The sequence below is a fragment of the Vipera ursinii genome (genome assembly GCF_947247035.1).
Source record: "Vipera ursinii genome assembly, chromosome: 2".
Classification (NCBI taxonomy): Eukaryota; Metazoa; Chordata; class Lepidosauria; order Squamata; family Viperidae; genus Vipera; species Vipera ursinii.
In genome coordinates this window covers 8,248,254-8,273,958 of record NC_139513.1, presented here as the reverse complement: position 1 = coordinate 8,273,958, position 25,705 = coordinate 8,248,254, and the positions used below count along the sequence as shown (strand labels likewise).

The 25,705-nt window shown below is 43.6% G+C and overlaps 1 protein-coding gene and 1 pseudogene across 2 annotated transcripts in view; both read left to right on the top strand.

The window, feature by feature from the left end:
• Nucleotides 1-15,552, top strand: part of LOC310633299 (vomeronasal type-2 receptor 26-like) — a 19,362-nt pseudogene extending 3,810 nt beyond the window's left edge. The window contains exons 3-6 of the transcript in view: nt 4,321-5,116; nt 7,769-7,981; nt 13,338-13,464; nt 14,642-15,552. The product of the transcript in view is annotated as a vomeronasal type-2 receptor 26-like (transcript). The remainder of the gene's footprint in view (nt 1-4,320; nt 5,117-7,768; nt 7,982-13,337; nt 13,465-14,641) is intronic.
• A 9,657-nt stretch (nt 15,553-25,209) lies between these two features.
• Nucleotides 25,210-25,705, top strand: part of LOC310633298 (vomeronasal type-2 receptor 26-like) — a gene marked incomplete at both ends in the record, with an annotated part of 28,268 nt that continues 27,772 nt past the window's right edge. The window contains one exon of the mRNA XM_083350998.1: nt 25,210-25,449. Coding sequence (XP_083207124.1) covers nt 25,210-25,449 — 240 coding nt within the window. The remainder of the gene's footprint in view (nt 25,450-25,705) is intronic.

Genomic DNA, 25,705 nt, shown 5'->3' with positions numbered 1-25,705 from the left:
AGTCGTGTCCGACCCATCGCGACCCTATGGACAATGTTCCTCCAGGCCTTCCTGTTCTCTACCATCTTCTGGAGTCCATTTAAGCTCACACCTACTGCTTCAGTGACTCCATCCAGCCACCTCATTCTCTGTCGTCCCCTTCTTCTATTGCCCTCAATCTTTCCCAGCAACCCATTAGGCTCTTCTCCAGTGAGTCCTTCCTTTTCATTTCGTGGGTGTTTGTATGTAGATCTTTGGTCATTCGGGTTTTTCCCCATGTAGAATTGGAGGTATCAGGGCAACGTTTCAACGAAATCTCATCCGTCATCCTCAGGCTGGTGGCTTCAGCTTCATTCTTCTGGGAGAAGTGTGTGGTAGTGGCTGTTTTTTCTTCTTTTTTAAACTGCCAGAGGGGGTGTGGTCTGTGGATGGAGGTGTGCTCTGATTGGGTGGGGGGTTAGCTGTGTTCTGATTGGGTAGGGGACCAAGTGTGTTCTGATTGGGTGGGAGTGTGTTTTGAATGGGGGCTGTGTTCTGATTGGGTGGGGATGTGTTTTGAGTGGATGGGCTGGTCTCAGCTGCCAGCCTTAGACCTGAACTGGTGAGTTGTGCTGCTTTTGTTCGGCTCCGTGTTTGTGGTGGTGCCATGTTTTTATAGTGGGTGTCAGTTTGCTTATTGTGTGGTTTGGAGGGGTTTAAAGTGGCTGATGTTGCAGCTGTAGTTAGGTTTCTGTTTTGTGGTTGTGTGTTGTTATCGTTGTGGGTTCGGATTTGCTTTTTGAATGGTTGTGTGGTGGTGATGTCATGTGATGTTATCATGAGTTTGGGTCTGGTATCATTCTTGATGGTTGGGACTCGTCTGTCAATCAAGGCGGGTTTCCAAATGGCTGGTAGGGTGTTTTTCTATCTCGATGGCTTCTCTGATTATTCTGTTGTTAAAATGTTCAATTTTGGCGATAGTTCTGGTTTTTTTAAAATCAATTTCAATACAAACAAATGGAAGGAGTACCCATGGGATCACCCCTTTCACCTGTAATCGCAAACCTCTACATGGAACACTTTGAAACCCTCGCTCTAGAAAAATCCAACCACAAACCCAAACTCTGGCTTAGATACGTAGATGACACCTTTGTAATCTGGCCACATGGCAAAGAAAAACTAGATGACTTCCTCACACACCTCAATAGCCTACACCCCAAAATACAATTCACCATGGAAACAGAAGCTAACAATCAACTTCCCTTCCTTGACGTCTTAGTCTACAAGAAATCCAACGACTCCCTAGGACACACTATCTACCATAAAAAAACACACACAAACCACTATCTGAACGCTCTCTCACACCACCACCCAGCACAGATCAACTTCCGTAGCCAAGGCACTCATCTCCAGAACAAAACACCTAGCTGACGAACAACACCTAAAAACCGAACTACACACTCTCACTAATGTACTAACAGCCAACGGATTCCAAAGAAACATGATTACCAACTTAATCCGAAGAGAGACACCCACAAAAACCCAAGACAGAGAACAAGAAAATGGCAAATCCCTTCTCCCATACTTAAAAGGGACCACAGACAGAATCAGCAAGATCCTCCAAAAACACAACATCAAAACAGCATTCTACACAGACAGAAAAATATCCACCACCCTAAGAAACCCCAAAGACATAATTGGGTTAGAAAACCAAGGAGTATACGAAATCCCATGCACCACCTGCCCCACCACATACATCGGACAGACCAACAGAAGAGTAAGTGCACGCATTGAAGAGCACAGGAACTCACTCAGAAAAGGAGAACAAACTTCATCCCTGTTCCAACACTTTAAAGCCACGGGACATGAAATTGATTTTAAAAAAAACCAGAACTATCGCCAAAATTGAAAATTTTAACAACAGAATAATCAGAGAAGCCATCGAGATAGAAAAATGCCCTACCAGCCATTTGGAAACCCGCCTTGATTGACAGACGAGTCCCAACCACCAAGAATGATACCAGACCCAAACTCATGATAACATCACATGACATCACCACCACACAACCATTATAAAAGCAAATCCGAACCCACAACGATAATGACACACAACCACAAAACAGAAACCTAACTACAGCTGCAACATTAGCCACTTTAAACCCCTCCAAACCACACAATAAGCAAACTGACACCCACTATAAAAACATGGCACCACCACAAACACGGAGCCGAACAAAAGCAGCACAACTCACCAGTTCAGGTCTAAGGCTGGTAGCTGAGACCAGCCCATCCACTCAAAACACATCCCCACCCAATCAGAACACAGCCCCCATTCAAAACACACTCCCACCCAAGGGAGACTGATATGCATTTCAAACTTATTAGTTTTCATCAGTCAGCCATACCCTTCTGAGATTCGAACCTGGGCTGATTGCACATTAGGCAGTTGTTTTCACCTCTAGGCCACAGGATCTCTCTCGCTTTGTTAGCTTGAGAAGCAAGGGGAGATATATGTCAAATGCTTGTTAACTATTTTAGATTACCTTGCTAGGCCCCAAACATGGGACAAATCTTTATTTCCTGTTTCAGCCTATCCTGAAGGCCATCGACAGGCAGTAGTCACACCAGTGACAGCTCATATATTTGTGTAAATTGCTAACAAAGAATTAAGGGAGACTGATATGCATTTCAAACTTATTAGTTTTCGTCAGTCAGCCATACCCTTCTTTGTTAGCAATTTACACAAATATATGAGCTGTCACCGGTGTGACTACTGCCTGTCGATGGCCTTCAGGATAGGCTGAAACAGGAAATAAAGATTTGTCCCATGTTTGGGGCCTAGCAAGGTAATCTAAAATAGTTAACAGGCATTTGACACACACACACACAGACACACACACACACATATATATATAATGGTGGTGCCCTTTATTGGCAGTTTCATTTAGACATATTCAAGGTTGACTCAGCCTTCCATCCTTCCGAGGTAGGTAAAATGAGGACCCAGATTGTTGGGGGCAATAAGCTGACTTTGTAATAATGCTGCTTGGGGGGGGGCAAAAGCCCTAATAAGCAGGCATATACATAGAATGAAGGCTATTGCTAAGCACATTTGATTTGTGCTTAGAGTGTAAGCCACCCTGAGTCTTCGGAGAAGGGCGGGATATAAAATGGGATTAAAATAAATAAATAAAATAAATATCAATCAATAATTCCTACCATATCCAGCTGGGTTGAAATTGTCAATAGGTTTTTCCCCCCTATAAATTAAAAACAGAATATAAAGGACCCTAGCAATTACAGGGCCAGAGGTCTAATCAATATTGTTGCTAAAATGTGTGCTAGGATTCTCTTGATTAGAGTTGAGGGTGGGTAGATGAACAAAAAAATTCTTGCTGAAGAACAAGCAGAGTTTAGACAAAATTTTGGCTGACCAAGAACCCTTAGTGTGTAGTCCTCAAAAAAAACTACATTTACATAGAGGAAATCATGCAGTTTGGTATCTTGAAATTCTGTTTTAGGCCCAGTGCCCATTTTTTTCTTTTATGTTAAATCTATGGAAACTAAAAGTCTCACAAAATTCTGTGTTTTAGACGAGACAAAATTTCAATTAAAGGTGTTTTGAAGTGTACCACTGACAAATTATATTAGGAGTTGTGGTCTTTGGTGAACAAGCTAAAAAGATTGTTGTACAAAGTATTCAGATATTGAAGGTTACAAACATGCTCAATAGAGATAGCACATTGAAATGGATGGGCCACTATAGTACAAATGTACTTCCAAATTGGCAAGTATTTCAGTGAAAAAATGCTAAGGTGTTAAGGTGTTATTTCCTCAAGCAAGATTTGAGCCCTGGAACCAAATATGGAAGATATAATCAGAACCCTTATAATGATGTGACTTGTATTTGCCGAGCTCCAGAGATAGATAAAACATATCTATTATTTAAATGTCAGCTGTATAAGAAAGAGATCAATTATCTTGGACTGTAGAATAGACAAATAACTTATTGGGATCCTTGTATTTATATTTTTGTGTGGTCAAAATACAAAAAATACATATAAAGTGGCTCTTTATTTGAAGAAAACATTTCAGTAGAGATCTGCATATGAGTACCATAATTTGTAGAGATTATACAGAAATATGATTTGCATTTTCTATTCTTATTCATCTTAACTTAATTTATTTTCATTTGTACTATTTTTACACACATCTTGTTATATTTTTTATTCTTAATTCTGATATAATTTAATGACTAGTCAACAATAGTAAAGTATTTGAGTAATTGGATTTCTTTAATGCTAATATTTTGGAATTTATCTGACCCCAAATATAACATAGCATTCTTCACTGCTTTTTCAGATGAATTTTGAATTATTTTCAGACTCTTTGCATGATAAAAGTCAATTGCCCCTTTACCATCAGCTTTTTTCCTCAAAAAGGGGTCATTTACCCAAGGATTGTCCAATTGCTCCTCCATTTCAGATGGACCTTGATTGGTCTTTTTGCTTCAGACACTGAAAATGGAGAGAATTTCATGAGGATTTTTGCTCCTTTGCTTCTCAAGAATGGAATTTGTATTGTTATATCACAACAATTCTCAACAACTGGGCATACAGCAAACCTCAAAGATGCCCTTTCTAAGTGGAAACAAGTCAATGTCTTTGTTCACTACATAGAATATGGTGCCATTTTGGACAGGATTATTCCTTTCCATTTAGCATTTACACATTTGCCATTTCCCATTGAAGGTAAAGTCTGGATCACAACACTCATTGGGCTATTTCCACTGGAAAAGAATAGACATCTCCAATATGTGAATAGTATCTGGACTGTTGGTTTTCAGGAAAGAAAGTGGCCATTAAATTATGCTTTTGCATCTAATTTCTTTGTGGAACCACCCTTTGGAGATCAGTCATTTCTTTGTTTTTTTTCAAAGCATATTTTTTCTGTCAAAGGCCAGAGAAGATGCACTGAGAAGGCACCATTGGAGACCCAAAGGAAAAGAAACAGGATCATGATATATAATTTTCCCCATTTTTACAGTGTCATTAGGACTCTGGCCCATGCCCTGAATGATGCTTATTCCTCCATGTCTAGGAGGAGAAGGAAGCAGGGTGAAGGGCAACTGGGGGCTCCAAGGCTGCAGCCATGGCAGGTATGGGGTCCAGGCAAGGATACATCCAACTTAGTTCCTTTGGAAAAGGAATCCAAAGGAGAAGGGGAATGAAAACAAACTATTCATGCTACAGGATTCCAACAGGTTTTCTCAATTTAACCATTGAGAATGTGCTATTGCTAAGCACATTGGTTTGTGCTTAAATTGTAAGCCGCCCTGAGTCTTCGGAGAAGGGCAGGATATAAATGGGATTAAAATAAGTAAAATAAATAAATTAAAGCAATAATATTGACAAGAGCAGGAACTATTACAGATATATTAAACACTGGTTTTCATCTCACTTACACCAACATGGCTCTTGTCATTGTTTTTCCTCAGACCTAAGGGCAGCTCCTTTGATCTCTTCCTTGGTTTCTTTGCCCTTTCCAAAGGTGATCAAAACTTTGTGCAATATTTTCTTCAAGGTTGGCAATTACAAGGAAACTTGATAATTGAGTTGGGGTCTCACCAAACAAGGATGATAAGTTCCTGAGTTTTCGTGTGGATGCATTTGCCTTCTTTCCATGAGAATCACACGGGAGACTCAATTTCAGTTTGCAAACAGCTACTATTTTAAATTATTTTCACAAATATTATCAAATTTGTGATTCCTCATCCTTCTTTCTTTGAATCTTATTTTACTTCTAAGTGAATAACTTTGTACCTCTCTCTCTCTCTCTCTCTCTCTCTCTCTCTCTCTCTCTTAAATTCCATTCTTTTTTTTCAAGCCCATTTTACTAAAAATGTCAGGACCCACCCCAAACCATGTCTTAGGAAGACAAAACTCTTGGAGTCAAATCTAGTCCAAAAAGAATCTTTACTATGACATGCTTGGTTGTAGGAATACAAGACAGGACTTATTATTTTCCACAAACTAAACCCTTATAAAGAGTTCCCGGTTTAACCCCCCTTAACCCCATTTGGTCAGTCCCCCATCATTTACCTCGTATCATCCCTCTCGTGGGAAAAAGGAACTTAGGACCTTTTATGTTTATTGCTCCCTTCCGTGAAAAAAGCCAGATGCTAGGCCCCCCCCCCTTTTGTTTCCCCAGTTCAAAAGGCTTCTCTTTTCCTTTGAAATCCCTAATACCGGTTCAATACACATCCGTTTCCTCCTCTTTGGGAGATGGCAGAATCCATGGAATAATGTTTTAAACATACATTTATGAATATGATATAAATGGATTCTGACAAAATCATCAAGATCTGGTTCTAAGTTATATATTAAGGAATTATATGAGGAAAAAGTACAAATGAAAGTCTTCATGAAAGATCTACACTTGTTCCTATACAAGATCACATAGTTTGTATAATGCCCTAATTGCTAAAAAATAGTTTTTTTCCTCGTTTTTTTTAAACTCACTTCTCTATTAGAGAATCATAAATATTTTTTTCTGGAAATTGAGCATTTTAGAAAAAGATCAAAATTTGTTTAAGAGTTGGCATAAGTCTTGCATCATAAAATCAAATTAGAACAAGTACCTTTCTGCATTAATGACAATAAAGAAGTATAGATGACCAAAAAATAATTGTTATTCATAATTCCCCAGTTTTAAAAGGGACACTGAAGATGATTTGAATAAATTTTAAGGCAGATTTTATCCACTGAGTTATCACATTATCCAGCCTTCGCTTAACTAGGTTTCTAATCATTACATCAGGAAGCACTTTGTTAATACTTTGCTGAAATCAAGTTATTTTTTTTAATTTTAATTCCATTTATATCCTGCCCTTCTCCGAAGACTCAGGGCAGCTTACAAGCTTAGCAGTAGCCTTCATTCTATGTATATGCCTGCTTATTAGGGCTTTCACACACACCCCAAGCGGCATTATTACAAGGTCAGCTTAATTGCCCCCAACAATCTGGGTCCTCATTTTACCTACCTCAGAAGGATGGAAGGCTGAGTCAACCTTGAGCCTGGTGGGATGCGAACCTGCACTAATTGCAGGCAGCTGGTGCTACTTAAGGAGGCATTAGCCCACTGCTCCGCCAAGGCTCTTTGTAAGTTATATTACTAGCATCTGCACAATCTATTAAGGCAGTGTATGAGAATGACTTTGGGGACTTAGGGAAGGGATGTTGGCTAGAAATCATCAGATAAGCAGGGTTGGGGGTGGGGGGTGAGATCCTGCAGCTCCATAATTGGCAGAGAAAGAAAGGAAGGTATATCCCTATTTTTTCATGCTATTAAAGCATTGACATCAAATATGCACTTTCAGACTTGTAAGATTCATTCTGATGTAGCATTAGTATAAAGTAGAATTAACTCATGTAATCATGTTTCCCATCTGATCTACCTCGGAGAAGACTAACCTGGCAACTTTCTACTTGATAAATCCATATTTTCTGCTAGTCACCTTATTTTTTCCAAGCAGTTTATGAATAGTCTCTTAATTTCTTAATTTATTTGTGACCTGCTCTATAATGTTTCCTACAATTGTTAAATGTTGCCAATTATATTTTGTCAAAATTTAGGGATTTTTTTTAATGTATGACTGAGAAATTCTACTAAACCTGTAGTATTTGTATTTCTAATTTATGATATTTTCAAGTTAGACAACATCAGAAAAAAAAACAAATCAAATGTAAAAAGACCATGTGGGATTAAAAAAAAAGTCCTGCTTTTAAACCACTGAAATTTTCCATTCTAGTTCCACCCTTTTCTAGAGAAGAATGTGTTTTGCAATATTTCCCCATGGAAATTGTACTTGGACCAAAATGGAGATTTAGCAGCTGATCTGAATTTCATGAGCTGGATGGTTTTCCCCAAGGAGGATTTCATCAAAAGGAAACTAGTGAGTTTTGAAAGACAGAGACTTATCATCAACCAAGATGTTCTGTCACGGCTAAGTTTACTCAACAAGGTGAGATTTGCTGTTTTTTCTCTTTTTTCTAAAGTTTAGGACCCATTTCTGTTGGTCTAGTCACCAAAGTGGGTGACATTCATAGAGAATTGAATGTAATAATAATAATAATATAAAGTTGGAAGGGACCTTGGAGGTCATCTAGTCCAACCCACTGCTCAGGCAGGAAACCCTATACCATTTCAGGCAAATGGCTGTCCAGTCTCTTCTTAAAAACCTCCAGTGTTGGAGCATTCACCACCTCTGGAGGCAGGTTGTTCCACTGGTTAATTGTTCTAACTGTCAGGAAGTTTCTCCTCAGTTCTAGGTTGCTTCTCTCCTTGACTAGTTTCCATCCGTTGCTTCTTGTCCTGCTTTCAGGTGCTTTGGAGAATAGCTTGACTCCCTCTTTTTTGTGGTAGCCCCTGAGATATTGGAACACTGCTATCATGTCACCCCTCACCCTTCTCTTCATTAAACTACACATACCCAATTCCAGCAACCGTTCCCTATATGTTTTAGTCTCCAGCCCCCTAATCATCTTGGTTGCTCTTCTCTGTACCCTTTCTAGAGTCTCGACATCTTTTTTACATCGTGGTGACCAAAACTGGATGCAGTATTCCAGGTGTGGCCTTACCAAAGCATTGTAAAGTGGTATTAGTACTTCACTTGATCTTGATTCTATCCCTCTGTTAATGCAGCCTAGCACTGTGTTGGCTTTTTTGGCAGCTGCAGCACACTGCTGGCTCATATTGAAGTGATTGTCTACTAAGACTCCGAGATCCCTCTCACAGTTACTACTATTGAGCAAGGTACCACCTATACTATACCTATGCATTTGATTTTTCCTGCCTAAATGTAGAACCTTACTTTTTTCACCATTGAATTTCATTTTGTTAGATAGTGCCCAGTGTTCGAGTCTGTCCAGATCCTTCTGTATCTTAAGCCTATCTTCTGGAGTATTGGCTATTCCTGCCAGCTTGGTGTCGTCTGCAAATTTGATGAGTTCCCCATCTATCCCCTCATCCAAATCATTAATGAAGATATTGAAGAGCACTGGGCCCAGAACAGAGCCCTGGGGCACCCCACTACACACTTCCTTCCATGTAGGGAGTAGAAACATTATAGTTTTCTTAGGCTGCTTAGAAGGCTTCCATGCTGTTTTATTTTGCGCACTATCTACAATTTGGCATCTCCATCAAACTGGTGAGAAACCTGCAAGTGCTAGGAAATGTGTTGCTGACAGATTCAGGTTTTTTTTGTCCTTGTACACAAATAGCAAAGAAGAAGACAATTCTATTGACCAGTGCTTGAAATCAGGTTTGGACTGAATAAGATGAAATTAAATCATCATTGGATGGAGGACATATTGGTTTCACTGGGAAATAAGCTTCATTTTGTCCTGCTTGGGGAAAGTATCTTCTGAAAGGGCAGGCCCATAGTTTGTGATGTTTTTAGATCAGATCTGGTAATTGTCATCCATGCCTCTCTTTCACCCCACTGGGCTAGAGCACTCCTAGGAAGGAATTCCAAGGCTTTCAGTTCACGTGAATTCATCATGACTGTTTTGATGTGCCCTGACCCAAGAAACTGAAGCACTGGAAGAAGACTTTGATCCAAAGAAAATATTTAGTAATGAGAGAGAATTTGAAATGAAATGCAACTTAAATTTGGTGTTTGGCTGTTAAGAGGGCCCTTCATCTGAATATTTTTATTTATTTATTTATTTATTTATTTATTTATTTATTTATTTATTTTATTATTTTAATTCCATTTATATCCCACCCTTCTTCGAAGACTCAGGGCGGCTTACAAGCTTATTTTATTTTATTAATTTTTATTTTAATTCCATTTATATCCTGCCCTTCTCCGAAGACTCAGGGCGGCTTACAAGCTTAGCAGTAGCCTTCATTTTATCTATATGCCTGCTTGTTAGGGCTTTCACATACACCCCAAGCGGCATTATTACAAAGTCAGCTTAATTGCCCCCAACAATCTGGGTCCTCATTTTACCTACCTCGGAAGGATGGAAGGCTGAGTCAACCTTGAGGCTGGTGGGATGTGAACCTGCACTAATTGCAGGCAGCTGGTGTTACTTAAGGAGGCATTAGCCCACTGCTCCACCAAGGCTTAGCAATATATCCCCTGAATGCCATTTTTTATCTTGATTGTTAGCAACCTTGGTGGAGCAGTGGGCTAATGCCTCCTTAAGTAACACCAGCTGCCTGCAATTAGTGCAGGTTTGAGTCCCACCAGGCTCAAGGTAGACTCAGCCTTTAAAATTGATTTTAAAAAAACCAAAACTATCGCCAAAATTGAACATTTTAACAACAGAATAATCAGAGAAGCCATTGAGATAGAAAAACGCCCCCACAGCATGAATAAACGAGATGATACCTCTCGTCTACCAGCCATTTGGAAACCCGCCTTGATTGACAGACGAGTCCCAACCACCAAGAATGATACCAGACCCAAACTCATGATAACATCACATGACATCACCACCACACAACCATTCAAAAAGCAAATCCGAACCCACCACGATAAAGACACACAACCACAAAACAGAAACCTAACTACAGCTGCAACATCAGCCACTTTAAACCCCTCCAAACCACACAATAAGCAAACTGACACCCACTATAAAAACATGGCACCACCACAAACACGAAGCTGAACAAAAGCAGCACAACTCACCAGCTCAGGTCTGGAGCTGGCAGCTGAGACCAGCCCATCCACTCAGAACACCCCCCCACCCAATCAGAACACACCCTCCATTCAAAACACACTCCCACCCAATCAGAACACACTTGGTCCCCTACCCAATCAGAGCACACCTCCACAGAACCCACCCCCTCTGGCAGTTTAAAAAAGAGGAACAAACAGCCACATGCTTCTCCCAGAAGAAGGAAGCTAAAGCCTGATGATGACGGATGGGATTCCGTCGAAACGTTGCGCCTACACCTTTAGTTCTACGCGGGGAAAAACCCGAAAAACCAAGGATCCACATACAGGCACCCACGAAAACCTCAGAAAACATATATATATATATATATATATATATATATATATATATATATATATATATATATATATATATATATATGTGTGTGTGTGTGTGTGTGTGTGTGTGTGTGTGTGTGTGTGTGTGTGATATGTTAACTCTTAGATTACCTTGCTAGGCCCCAAACATGGGGCAGATCTTTATTTCCTGTTTTCAGCCTTATCTCAAAGGCTATCGAACAGGCTGTAGTCACACCGGACAGTTCATATATTTGTGTAAATTACTAACAAAGAATTTAGGGAGGCTGATATGCGTTTCGGACTCATTAGTCCTCATCAGTCAGTCATATCTCAGAAGGGTATATATATATATATATATATATATAATTAGAATTTTTTAATATAACATAAATCACTCAGTAATTTGTAAACAGTATGTTGTCTGGGTAACATTTATAAGACAACCCTTAACAATTAATTTCTATGATCTATATTCCATACATTAATTTCATTTAATTTCCCCTTTCCCCAAAGTATCTTTCTTTGCAAAACATTAGATTAAGACAATTCTCATTATTTTAATTAACAGCAATTAAGTATATAGTTTCAATAATCCTATTTGCCATTTTAGTTGCCTGCATCGTAAGTCCTGTTGCCGTGTTTATTTCAGCTTATTTCTCCCCTCAAATTTTAAATATTCTTACTAGTGACAATTTTTTCAACAGTTAACTATATTTACATTGGTGGATTTAATTTTGTTTTTTTTCCATATAAGCCCTCTCATGCATTTTTATTTCTTAATCAATAAGTAAAAAAGTAGGAAGAGAAAAGAAAAGAGGAGAGAGACAAAAAAGAGGAGAAAAAGAAGAAAGAAAAGAAAGAAAAGGGAAACAAGAGAAAGAGACAAGAGCACTGAGATACAAAAAATAACATACATCTTAAAATATGTATCCCTCCTAATTTAATATAAATTTAGGATGCTGAGCTTGTCGATCAGAAGGTCGGCAGTTTGGCAGGTCGAATCCCGAGTGCCGCATAGCAGAGCGATCGCCTGTTACTCGTCCCAGCTTCTGCCAACCTAGCAGTTCGAAAGCACGTAAAAATGCAAGTATAAAAATAGGGACCACTACGGTGGGAAGGTAACAGCGTTCCGTGTGCCTTTGGTGTCTAGTCATGCCGGCCACATGACCACGGAGACGTCCTCGGACAAGCGCTGGCTCTTCGGCTTTGAAACGGAGATGAGCACCGGCCCCTAGAGTCGGAAACGACTAGCACGCATGTGCGGGGGAACCTTTACCTTTACCTTTAAGAATGTATTTAATCTATTTAAACTTTAAACATTCCATTCAATAGTTCTAATCAGTGCTTTTTTTTCTAAAAGAAAAAGGTGCCGGAACTCACACATGTCATCCAACCCACCTTGCCTACCCTACAAGGTTCCATCAAAAAAAGGTGCCAGAACTCCGTTCTGAGCGTTCTATGAGGAAAAAAAGCCCTGGTTCTAATCATCTAATCCTTTAACTCTCAGTCAAAACACATTTTTTTTATGTTTTTCTTATCATCACATTTAAATGCTAAGCTTGTAAGCCGCCCTGAATCTTCGGAGAAGGGCGGGATATAAATGGAATTAAAAAAAATAACTAAAACATTTGCTTTTGTTTAAATCATTTCAAATTTTTTAACAGAAAGAAAAAAAGCATATTATATTAGTTAAGGAAAAAAAAGAAAAAACGTTGATAATATATTTCAAAGTTTTTCCATTTCTTTAGCCATATTCAAACCAATGTTTCTTTTTTAAGAATTCTTTCTGAAAAGTTGGTTTCACTCTACTTTCAAAGGGGAGCAGCTTTGCAATGTTTTATGCTTTCCAGAAAAAACAAAAAACTTTTCCATAACCTACTGGTCAGAAGTTTCCTGTTTCATCGCAGTTTTATTCTATTTTAAGAAATCTAATAGAATAAGAATATAATAAATATTTTAAAATAAGTGTATTGAAAACTCATTATGCGTAGAACATTATGCTTTCAAATCAAAGCTATATGAAGAATGGAGGAACACATGTCAATAAAACCATTAGGAGGCACGCTGGTTGTCACCTAGTGCTTAAATCTTTTCTCAATTTCTTCCCTCCAGGCTTTATTAAGTAGAAAATTCCTGTATTACAATGAGCTATGCCAGAAGCAAAAGGGAGGAACTAAATAAAGAATCGGCCAATAGTTTATACCTTCTACATCTGTTTCAAATGAATTAGTGATATCATATTTACCTAAGTAAAGCTCAGATACTACTTGGCTAATGTTCATCTCGATCTTCATTTTCCATGGATTCTTAGTCCCAAAATATTTTCTCTGGAATTCCTTGTTTTTCTCCATAGTCTCTGCCTCACTCCAAATGTGTAGAAAATTGTCATCCTGGATTTGTCAAGCGAGCTCAAAAAGAAGAGCCAGCTTGCTGTTATGACTGTGTTCCTTGTCCGGAGGGGACCATCTCCACTCAGGAAGGTGGGTCACATTGAAGAGAATACACAGCCTTGTGGAAGCTGATCTGTCCAGAACGTTTTGATCAAACTACATGTTGAAATACACATTGATGCTTAACTGTCCTCTTGTTTATTTTAAAAATGCACAATTTCTTATCTAAAGGGAAGAATGGCAAAATGATTTTGAACAAGGTGATGGGAAGAGATAGGAGGGTATGGCAGATCAGGCGACCTTTACTTCTGCCAGAGAAAATATGTCTCCTGCTTTATACTTTGGATGTCACATTCCTCTATTATTTCTCTAGGAACACCTGAATTGTTTGAAACTTGAGGAATTGTCATAGGTCCACTTCCCAGAAGGGATTATTGAAATGTGTTGTACACGGGGGTCCACTTGAGGATCACTGAGAAGGTGTTACTGGTTCACAATATGGGGACAGTTAAGAGAGCAGATGATTATACCAATATTACCACTGGTTCCTGTAGCCATTCCAGATTATTTGGAGGACTCCTTTCTTGTGTCAGCCAACCAGATTTCACAGGATAGACATAATCTGAGTCCAGGATATTAAGAAGGACAGCTAGAGAACAGCCACTGGATCTTTGCCTACAAAGATTAACCTACATTATCTCTAATAATGTAGGTTCCTTTGAAGGATTACACAGGAAATCTTTATGCCCTAGGGCAGACATGTCAAACACAAGGCCCGGGGGCCAGATGCGGCCCGTGAAGTGGTTTCACGTGGCCCGCGAAGCCATCCTGGAAACAGTGAGGGAACGGCCCCCACTGCCTTGGCCCTGGCCCAGAGGCCCTACTTCTGTCATAGACCCTCAGATCTGTCCCACTCCTGCCCAGGTCCCCATAGGTACCCTTGATGGGAACGATGTAGAGCTGGCCACGCCCACCCAGTAGGCCATATGCACTCTAGCCAAGCCCACCCAGTAGACCACACCCACCCAGGCCATACCCACCCGGCCCCCTGAGGGCAACCGCAATGCTTCGCCCAATTCCACGGCGTACATATTTGAAATATTGCTATTTATTAACAGAATGATATTCTTCTTACCTTTTTTCTCTAGAGATCTTAGGAAATTAATCTTGGAAAATATTCCTGGTATTAGTTCTAGCCTAAAGAAAGCATTCAGTGAAAAGTAAAAGGGTGGAGTATTAAAAAAAGTTGCTTTTCTGTTTTCCTCAGATACAGAAATATGTACCAAGTGTCTGTATGATAAATATCCAAATGAGAACCGAATTCAATGTATCCCCAAAGTTATATCTTTCCTGTCTTTTGAAGAATATCTGGGCATTATCTTGGTCTCTTTCATACTACTCTTATTCCTAACCACAGGATTTGTTTTACTCATATTCATTAAATATCATGAAACTCCCATTGTCAAAGCCAACAACCGGGACCTGTCCTACATCCTCCTGGTCTCCCTCCTGCTTTGCTTCTTGTCTCCTTTTCTCTTCATTGGTCAACCAAGAAAAGCCACCTGCCTTCTCCGACAAATTATTTTCAGCATCATCTTCTCAGTTGCCATTTCTTCTCTTTTGGCCAAAACAATCATGGTGGTGCTGGCTTTCCTGGCCACAAAACCAGGAAATCAAGTCAAGAGATGGTTGGGGAAGAGCTTGACCAACATTATCATCCTTTCTTGTTCTGCTGTCCAAATTATCATCTGCTCCATCTGGCTTGGGGTTTCTCCCCCATTCCCTGACTCTGACTTTCACTCCCAGCCAGGAATGATCATCTTGCAGTGCAGTGAAGGCTCTGTCATCATGTTCTACATCACACTCAGCTACCTGGGCTTCCTGGCTGCCATCTGCTTCACAGTGGCTTTCCTGGCCAGGAATCTCCCTGGGGGCTTCAATGAAGCCAAGCTGATCACCTTCAGCATGCTGGTCTTCTGCAGTGTCTGGGTGAGTTTTGTGCCCACCTACCTGAGCACCAAAGGGAAATTCACGGTGGCTGTTCAGGTCTTCTCCATATTGTCCTCCAATGCTGGGTTGCTGGGCTGCATCTTTATCCCCAAGTGCTACATTATCATTCTGAGACCAAACCTGAATACAAAGGAGCAGCTTACAACTAGAAGAAATGTGGAAATTTGAGACAGTAATTTCTAATAGGCCACACCTAGAAAATGGTCTAAGGTGTTCTTGATACATGAATAGTCCAATTATTTTCTTGAAAAAAAAAATTAAAGGAGAGTTAGACAAAGGTGCCTTCCATCCACGTACTGGAAGATGGTCGCTGAGCTCTTTTGAGCAGTCAAGGTATCATGTCTGTCCTGCTTGGCTTACTTCAGCCCTGAAATGCCTCGCAAGGTATTTTAAACATGACATTTTAGCATCTTACAATTAGATGATATGCATATATGTAAGAAAGAGGAATTTTGACTCTGAACATGTTCCAACAAGAAAGACGTAGGAAATGCTCCAAATATTGCTACATAAATGAGTTGGCCCAAAGATTTTGGTTGAAATAATTAAAGGCCATCTGGAAGATAGGATAGTGAGGAAAACAAGTTCTTGGGGGTATGGGAACATGTTAACAAGTTAGAAAAATGGAAGAGAATTGATGGGGCAACCTTGATGACCTCATTTCTAAGTACATTTTATCAAATTGTTATGACAATGAGACTGATGTGGAGTTTTTATTTACACAATGACTCATTCATGAGGATAATAACAGTAATAACAGTAAAGAAACAATGTGTCTTGGTCATTATGAACATTAATGCTTACATGATGTAATAAAGTGTGTATGTATGATTATCATTTAGTTCTTTCAGGAAATGTATAAATATGACTGCATTCTTTTGTCTCTAGGGTTTCTCCTGACTATTTTCTGGAGAGAAATTTTTCCAGTGTACATTAAATAAATAATTACAGTGAGCCTTGTTTATTGTGGGGGTTTTTTTGTCCTGCTTTTAATTCCACATAAACTGGTGTCAGATGTGAGTCACAATCTTCAATCTGCAGCCAGGGACAGCAGTTGGGGTACGCCTGCAAAGTGAATGTTATGAGATTGATCCTATGTCTTTTCTCACTGCCACATAAGATATCATTTATGTGTTTGTAATAGCAATAGCCCAAGGGACGCGGTGGCTCAGTGGGTTAGGATGCTGAGCTTGTCGATCAGATGTTCGGCAGTTTGGCGGGTTGAATTCTGAGTGCCGCGTAACAGAGTGAGCGCCTGTTACTCGTCCCAGCTTCTGCCAACCTAGCAGTTCAAAAGCACATAAAAATGTAAGTAGAAAAATAGGGACCACTACGGTGGGAAGGTAACAGTGTTCCGTGTGCCTTTGGCATCTAGTCATGCTGGCCACATGACCACGGAGACATCCTTGGACAAGCACTGTCTCTTTGGCTTTGAAACAGAGATGACCACCAGCCCCTAGCGTCAGAAACGACTAGCACGCATGTGCGGGGGAACCTTTACCTCTACCTAATAGCAATAGCAATAGCACTTAGATATATACACCACTTCATAATGCTTTTACAGCCCTCTCTAAGTTTTTACAGAGTCAGCATATTGTCCACAACAAGCTGGGTCCTGATTTTACTGATCTCAGAAGGATGAAAGGCTGAGTCAATCTTGAGCCAGTCAGAACCGAACTCCTGGCAGTGAGTAGTGAGTTAGCCTGCAATACTGTATTCTAACCACTGTGCCACCACAGCTCCCTAGGCACCAATCTGTGTCTTAAAGGCTCTTTGGGTTGGGGAAGTTTATTGAATATATTCTCAGCTGCCCCTGCCCCTGATGTGAGGTGAACTGAGCAATGATCTGAGGTGTCAAGAAAGCAAGCGGGAATTTGGCTTTGAAGAAGTAACTTCGACTTGAACAACAATTAATTATCTACAGAACAAGGTTCTGTTCTAACTCCCATTTTCCTATTTCTTAATTTATGAATTGTTTAAGCTTATACTAGGCAGGGAGGGAAGTGTATAATGGTGTTCAGGCACACTGTGATTGAATGTTTCCCAAATAATCTGCTATGGCTCAAGGCTGGGAGTGGGTCTGGTGCCCTCATTGTGCCTCCACAGGCTATGAAAGAAAGTTATTGTTCAATCACTAAATCACCCTTTGGAACATACCATGCCAGGTCTCTCTGTCCTCCACTGTCTCCAAATTCTTATTCATTGCATCAATGACACCATCTAACCATCACATCCTCTGCCCATTGCCGTTTGCCTTCAAGGTTTCCAATAGGTCAGGGGTGTCAAACTCAATTTCATTGAGGGCCCCATCAGCATTGCGGTTGCCCTCAGGGGGCCAGATGGGTATGGCCAGGGTGGGCGTGGCCTACTGGGTGGGCGTGGCTAAAGTGCATATGACCTACTGGGTGGGCATGGCCAGCTCTACATCGTTCGCATCAAGGGTGCCTATGCGGGCCTGGGCAGGAGTGGGACAGATCTGAGGGTCTCTGGCAGAAGGAGGGTCTCTGGGCCAGGGCCAGAGCCATGGCAGTGGGGGCCGTTCCCTCACTGTTTCCAGGATGACTTCGCGGGCTGCATGAAACCACTTCACGGGCCGGATCTGGCCCCCGGGCCTTGTGTTTGACATGTCTGCAATAGGTCCTCTCTTCCATGACTGTTGTGCTAGGTTTGCCACCAACCATGTTGTGAAGTTTTCAGATGATACAACAGTAGTGGGCCTTATTCATGGTGACAGTGAGGGTGCTTACCACAAAGAGGTTGAGGGGTTGGTGAACTGGTGTAAGGAGAACAGCCTACTTTTAAATACCAGAACCAAAGAGATCATTGTCGATTTCAGAAAAGGCAGGCACAGCCACACTTCTCTGTGCATTAATGATTCACCTGTGGAGATGGTTACCAGCATCAAATTCCTGGGTGTGTAGCTAATGAGTAGGCTGGCTTGGTTGCTCAACAGGGAGACACTGGTGAAGTGGGCACAGCAGTGCCTGCATTTTCTGCATCGCATGAGGAAAGTACATCTTCCTTCCCCTATCTTTACCACTTTCTACAGGGGGACGATTGAAGAGCATCCTGTCATACAGCAGCACAGTCTGGTTTGGAAGCATCCCTGCTTCAGACAGCAAGGTGGTGCAGAGAGTGGCAAGGATGGTTGAAAAGATCATTGGCAATTCCCTGCTCCCATCCAGGACATAGCACATAAGTGTTGCTTGAGCAGGGTCTGTAAGGTTGTCTGGGACCCTACCCATCCTCTTCATGACCTATTTTCCTTGTTACCTTCTGGGAGGATGCTCCGTGGTATCTGAAGCAGAACATCCAAATTCAGCCAGTTTCGTTCCATGCAGTATAAACCTTGTGAACTCTCAAGCTTCTTCCTTCCATTCCAAGATGGACAGTGTTTAATATTCATATGTTATGTATCTGTAGGGGTGTAGGTCTATACAAGTGTTGTACATAGTGTGTATATGTTGTATATAGTATGTTTAGGTGTGTGCCATGTATGTATTCACTTTGAGAGCAGGCAACTAAATTTGATTTTTGATGTGTGTCATTGTGCCTACAGTAAAAAATGACAATAAAGGTTGTCTTCGTCAGGGAAATTAATACTACTTCCCCATCAGAGGGTGATGGACCGTGGTTCATATGACACATGGTAAACATCAGGTAGAAATAAACAAAACCATGTGTGTTTGTGTGTGTGATTTTTTTTTAACTATGCAAACTCCTGATGACTAGTTTTCAAGTGAGGTTGATTTCATTCTTGGAGACTGGCCACTCTATTGCATCAGCCCTTTTGTGGTGGAACATTAACTTTCAAAATCAAGTAAAGTCTGGTTTTAACTCAGTGAGAGTCTATTTCAGTTCTGTGACATGTTCAGGCATTAAGTAGTCCCCAGAGTCTTCCCTTTAACAGCTATGCCAACAAGTGTTAGATTTCTTTTTCTTCAGCCACAGGTGTTATGTATTCCCTCTGGGGCCAATTTCAAGGATGAAACTTTTAAACCTCTCATTTCCTAGTGATTAATTTAATTCTAGCTCTGCCCTATTATTTTGAACCATATGGAGATTATTTCCCTTTCATTTCTCCAGAGAAACGCCCAACAATTTTTGAATCCAATCACTAGCTGCATTAGCCAGGGATCTCTTGTGAGAGGGAGAACTATTATCCTCAAAGTTTTTCTGCTCTTTGGCCGAATCCTCCAGGGGAGACTTTGGGAAGAGACAGATGGAGTCAGCTGCAGTTCGCTTCTCACTCTGACCCAGAAGGCCCTAAATGGAAATCTTTCCTCGTGGAGAACTTAGTTTCAGGCAAAAAATGTCACTGGATGATTTTAGACTTTGGACTTTTCTCCCCAATAAAGATCTGGGCCCGTGGTGGCGAACCTATGTCCTAGGCCTTCAGCTGGGTTTTATAAAACCTTTTCGCTTTAGGCCTCCATCATTGTGTGCAAAAAAAAAAAAGGTTCAATCAATCAATTTCAACTTCTCGTGGGAAAAAAAAGATCTCACAAAGTTGGGATTGATTGATTGATCAAACTTTTTAGTCCCACCCAGTCTGCCATTACCACCCAATGGGCCACGCCCACCCGGCACCCGATGATACATAAGTGGGTTTTGGGTTGCAGTTTGGGCACTCGGTCTGTAAAAGGTTCGCCATCACTGATCTGGTCTGTTTGTCTTCCTTCACATCAAAGTGTGCTGCCCTGGGGAAAATAGGAGCTGAATGCAAATGCAGCCATGTATCTGACTGTTAGGATCACCCACCCACCCCAATCAAAACAGCCTCCTTTTCCATCACCTTTTCCAAAATGTGAGCCCTTTCTTCAGGGGTTGCAAACCACTCCTTGTGTACCCACCAAGCCCTCTTTATGGTATGGAAGTGTTGGGGGTCCTGCAGCCTTCCAGATGTGGTTTGGTAACACCTTCCCCTCTGGCTGGAAGCCTCTCCTTTCATCCTGCCCCAATGGGACCCTGCAGTGCTTGGGCTGATCCCATTGTCTCCTGGAAGTGGCCACCATTGTCAGTACACTGACAAGTTCTTGTAAAAATGGTGGCTGCTTTTGAAGCTTTCTACCCAGTTCAGCAGGCTATTTGGTGACTGCACACCTTTTCTGGCTCTTGCTAGGCTTGGGAAACCAGACATTGCATGCTAAGATGGCAGATTCAGATGAGCTTCCTAAAACCTTTCCCTGGCTTTGCATCCCTCCCCAAACCCACATTTCTTCAATAAGGCACACAAAAAAGCTGAGAGAGACAGACATGTTTATCTTTTGCTCCCAACCCCCCCAAAAAATTGGTGCTAAAACTAAAGTCTCCACTCTGCCCTCAAATCTCTATCCCCTTTAACAGTTTGCTTAATATACTGCATACCTTGAACAGAATAACAGAGTGAGAAGGGGCCTTGGAGGTCTTCTAGTCCAACCCCAAATGGCTGTCCTGTCTCTTCTTTAAAAACCTTCAGTGTTGGAACACTCTCAACTTCTGGAGCCAAAACATTCCACTGATTTATTGTTCTAACTCAGGAAATTTCTCCTTAGTTCTAGGTTGGTTCAAAATCTGCAAGTTACTTACTTTAACTCCAGAGAGTAGAGAAAAGCAATGAAGGAAGAAAAGATATTTTGTGTGTGTGTTGTGTTGACAATGCTGACTGTGGGGTCAGTATGGCTCAACAGCCCCACCATATGTGAGGAGGGCCCTTCCCTCAGAAGAGAAGTATCTGACCATACCCAAGGCTGCCTGGGCTGGATCGGGTTAGGGTCTCTATCTTCCTTTCTCTCTTCCAGAGCCCCCCTCCTGCCCTTGCTAGGACAGCCCACAGTCTCCCCATCACTCCTGGCACTCCACGACCTATGATTCATTGCCCCCCCCAGTTGCCTTCATGAGGACTTGAAACCCTTGAAACCCTTTCCCTTGTCAGGATTGGAAGTTCCTTGTCACCTTTCTTATTTATTTATTTATTTATTTATTTTATTTATTTAATTTATATACCGCCCTTCTCCTTGGTGGGGACTCAGGGCGGTTCACAGGGCATATATAAAAAAGACAATACAAAAATTAAAAAAAAGATTAAACCCATGCCCAGTTAAAAACAGTGAACAAGTCTAAAACAACTATTAAAACCCATCCCCGTCAGGCCAGACCAGCTATTTCGAATAGGTGGGTCTTCAGGTCACGACGGAAAGTTCGGAGGTCTGGTGCCATCCGGAGCTCCACCGGCAGTTGGTTCCATAATGCCGGAGCGCCCACAGTGAAGGCTCTCCCCCTGGGGGTCACCAGTCGGCATTCCCTGACTGGCGGCACCCTGAGGAGGCCCTCTCTGTGGGAATGCACAGGGCGGAGGGGAGTTGACGCCGGCAGCAGGTGGTCCCTGAGGTATCCCGGACCCATGCCATGTAGGGACTTAAAGATCGTTACCAAAACCTTGAACCTCACCCGAAAGACAACTGGTAACCAATGCAGCTCGCGGAGCAAAGGTGTAACATGGGAGTACCGGGAAACTCCCAAGACAACTCTCGCGGCCGCATTCTGTACCAGTTGGAGCCTCCGAGTGGTCTTCAAGGGAATCCCCATGTAGAGAGCATTACAGTAGTCAAGGCGAGAGGTCACGAGCGCATGAGTGACCGTACACAGGGCATCCCGGTTCAGATAGGGCCGCAACTGGCGCACCAGGCGAACCTGGGCGAAAGCCCCCCTAGTCACGGCCACTATATGATCTTCCAGGGTAAGCCGTGAATCTAGGAGGACTCCCAAGTTGCGAGCCCTATCCACGGGGGGTAAGAGCTCACCCCCCATAGAAAGAGATGGAACATTTTGAATGTCCCGGGATGCCGGAATGTACAGCCACTCAGTCTTGTCAGGGTTGAGTTGAAGTCTGTTCCTCCCCATCCAGACCCGAACCGCCTCCAGGCAACGGGACATCACAGCGAGGGCATCACTGGGGTGGTTTGGGGTCGAAAAGAAAAGTTGGGTATCATCGGCATACTGATGATACCCAACTCCAAAACCACGAATGATCTCACCCAGCGGTTTCATATAGATGTTGAACAGGAGAGGCGAGAGAACCGACCCCTGAGGAACTCCACAAACGAGAGACCTAGGGGCCGATCTCTGCCCCCCTGCCAACACCGACTGCGTGCGTCCCAGGAGATAGGAGGAGAACCACTGAAGAACTGTGCCTCCCACTCCCAATCCCCTGAGACGCCACAGCAAGATACCATGGTCGATGGTATCGAAAGCCGCCGAGAGGTCTAATAGGACTAGGACAGAGGAATATCCCCTATCCCGAGCCCTCCAGAGATCATTCACCAGAGCGACCAATGCCGTCTCCGTGCTGTACCCGGGCCTGAAACCCGATTGGTACGGGTCCAGATAATCCGCTTCATCCAGGACCAGAGGGAGCTGATGCGCCACCATACTCTCAACAACCTTCGCAAGAAAGCGAAGGTTGGAGACTGGACGAAAGTTGTTCAAGACAGCTGGGTCCAAGGCAGGCTTCTTGAGGAGAGGTCTCACCACCGCCTCCTTCAAGACGGTGGGGAAATAACCCTCACTCAAAGAAGCAGATATAAGCGCCTGGAGCCAGCCTCGTGTCCTCTCCCTAGCTGCATAAACCAGCCAGGAAGGGCACGAGTCCAACAAACATGTGGAGGAGCTCAGCCTCCCCATAATCCTGTCCACTTCATCAGGGGTCACAGAATCAAACTCTTCCCAGATAACATTGACAAGACCGCCCGTGTCCTGATCGCCTGACTCTGCCCAGCTGGAGTCCAAACCGGTCCGAATCCGAGCGATTTTATCCGACAGATGTTGACTAAATTCCTCGGCACGACCCTGCAAGGGATCCTCCCTCACCTCCTGATTAAGAAGTGAGCGAGTCACCCTAAACAAGGCGGCCGGGCGATTATCTGTGGACGCGATGAGGGTGGAGAAGTAATTACACCTCGCCACCCTCATCGCTGCGAGATAAGACCTAATATAGGTTCTTAACCGCAACCGGTCGGGTTCGGATCGGCTAGACCTCCAGCAGCTCTCTAGGCCCCGTTTCCGACGCTTCATCTCCCGGAGCTCCGCGGAAAACCATGGAGCTCGCTGGGATCTGCGCCGGGTCAGGGGCCGCAAGGGTACAACCCGGTCAAGTGCCTCAGTGGCTGCCCTTTCCCAGGCTTCCACTAAGGCATCCGCCGAGCTGTGAGCAGTGGAGGCAGGTGGGGACCCCAGCGCCGCTTGGAATCTATCAGGATCCATTAAGCGTCTGGGGCGGTACCATCTAATTGGCTCCGTACCCCCACGGCGGGGGGTGGCAAAACGGAAGACCAGCCGCAGGAGATGATGATCGGTCCATGACAGGGGCATAATAAATGGAGAGCCCCCACCTAGATCATCCAACCACCGTCTAGATAAAAAAATCAGGTCAAGGGTGTGGCCTCCCTCATGAGTTGGCTCTGAAATTAATTGCGTCAGGTCCATGGCCGCCATGGAAGCCATGAACTCCCGAGCTAGCTCAGATGAACCTCCCAGGGATGGTAGATTGAAGTCTCCCAAAACTATAAGTTTGGGAAACTCAACCACCAAACCCGAGAGGATATCGAGCAGCTCGGGCAGGGCTGCCGCTGTGCGACTAGGCGAAATGTACACCAGCAGCAAGCCCAACTGCGCCCCAGGACCAAATCTCATAAAGAGAGACTCACACCCGACTATCTGAGAAACGGTGGTCTCCCGCGGACATAAGGTCTCCCTAATGGTAACCGCCACTCCCCCACCCCTGCCATGAGCTCGCGGCCGGTGTAGCACATGGAAGCCTGGTGGGCAGAGGTCGACCAAAGGGACCCCACCCTCAGGGCCCAACCAAGTCTCCGTGATGCAGGCCAGGTCCGCATGCTCACCCTCAACTAAATCCCTAACGAGGGGAGCTTTATTAACCACGGACCTAGCATTCAGGTACACCAGCCGGAGCTCAGGAGGCTGCACATCCTCGCTCCCGGCACCTCGGGGAAGAACCAGAGGGTCGGAGCGCCTCACCGCTTGTAAACAGCGGAGACGGCCCTCCCAGTAACGATACGGCCCTCTGTCCATACGCCTGCTGCCATACCCCAATGTCGTGGGAATCGGCAGTCCCACGACCCGCTCCGGAGCCCCAGATGTAACCACACCCCGCTCTCCCCGAACGCCGTCAGACCCAGGCCTGGCCTGCAACCCAGTTGTTTGGCTACCCCCCACAGCCAGACAACCACTACCCCCCACCCCCCTCCCCAACCCCCTAAAAATTTGACTAAAAAATTAACCAGGGGCCTCTTATTAAATTTATATCGAGAGCCCCTGGTCTTACCCGGCCATCTCTCAGGGTCCCAATAATTGGGCCCCTCATCGAGACTGGGGATAGAGAAGAAGGCGGGATGCACCCAGGAGAGGGGGGCGCCCCTAAGGGCGAGCAAGTCCGTATCGGAATATCGAAGCATACAGTCCGAGCAAGTCCAGGGAGGGCAGTCCAATGATTAAAAATCCAACAGGAGGTTCGAAGGTAAGGAGTGGAACATTTGGGCCATCCACCAACCTACTGCCACTTGGTTGGATACTCCCAGGGGCAGACCACAACCCGTCCTCTCACAACGGGCCGCGAGTCTGCTCCCGGGGATGGTCCAAAATGCCCACCCTGGGTGGGGCAGCACCCACAGAGCTCCCACCTCTATGGGGCTGCCGATGTAAAACAAGCCACTCTCCCACTGTGGCCTGTACCCAGGTCCGTCCCAGTCCAAAGGGGAGAAAAGGAGGCAGATGGAAAATTAATAAATAAGTTAATAAATAAGTTAATAAATAAGTTGGTAGTCCGCTATGTCGCCGCCGTTGCCACAGACATCGCCGCTGCCGGTAAAACAGGCCAGTGGGCCTCGAAGACGCCACCATCGCCATCACCGTCGCCGCCATCATCTCAAGCAGCCGGAACCCAACGAGTCGCTGTCGCCATGGTCGTCCTCTCCACCGCCCAGAGCAGCCCAAGGACGCCGTCGCCATAACCACCTCCATCGCCGGCAGCAGCTCAAAACCAGCACAAAGGGCAGCCTTATCAATAAAGTAACAAGCGGCCGTCTTCTCCGCTGCCAAACGGCCCGAAGACGCCGCAGCCACCGAAGAAACAGAAGAAATGTTATGTATGCAGGCATCTGCATAGCAACAGCCCTCAGGGGGCGTTGGCCTGGACAGTTTCGGCGGGAAACCTAGGGCCAACCCCATTGGCTGTTAGCTTACCTGGCCAGGTATATAAGGAGGCCAGGTAGCCCTCATTCCTCAGTTCACTTCCCCTTCCAATAAAGAGCTGAACTCACACACC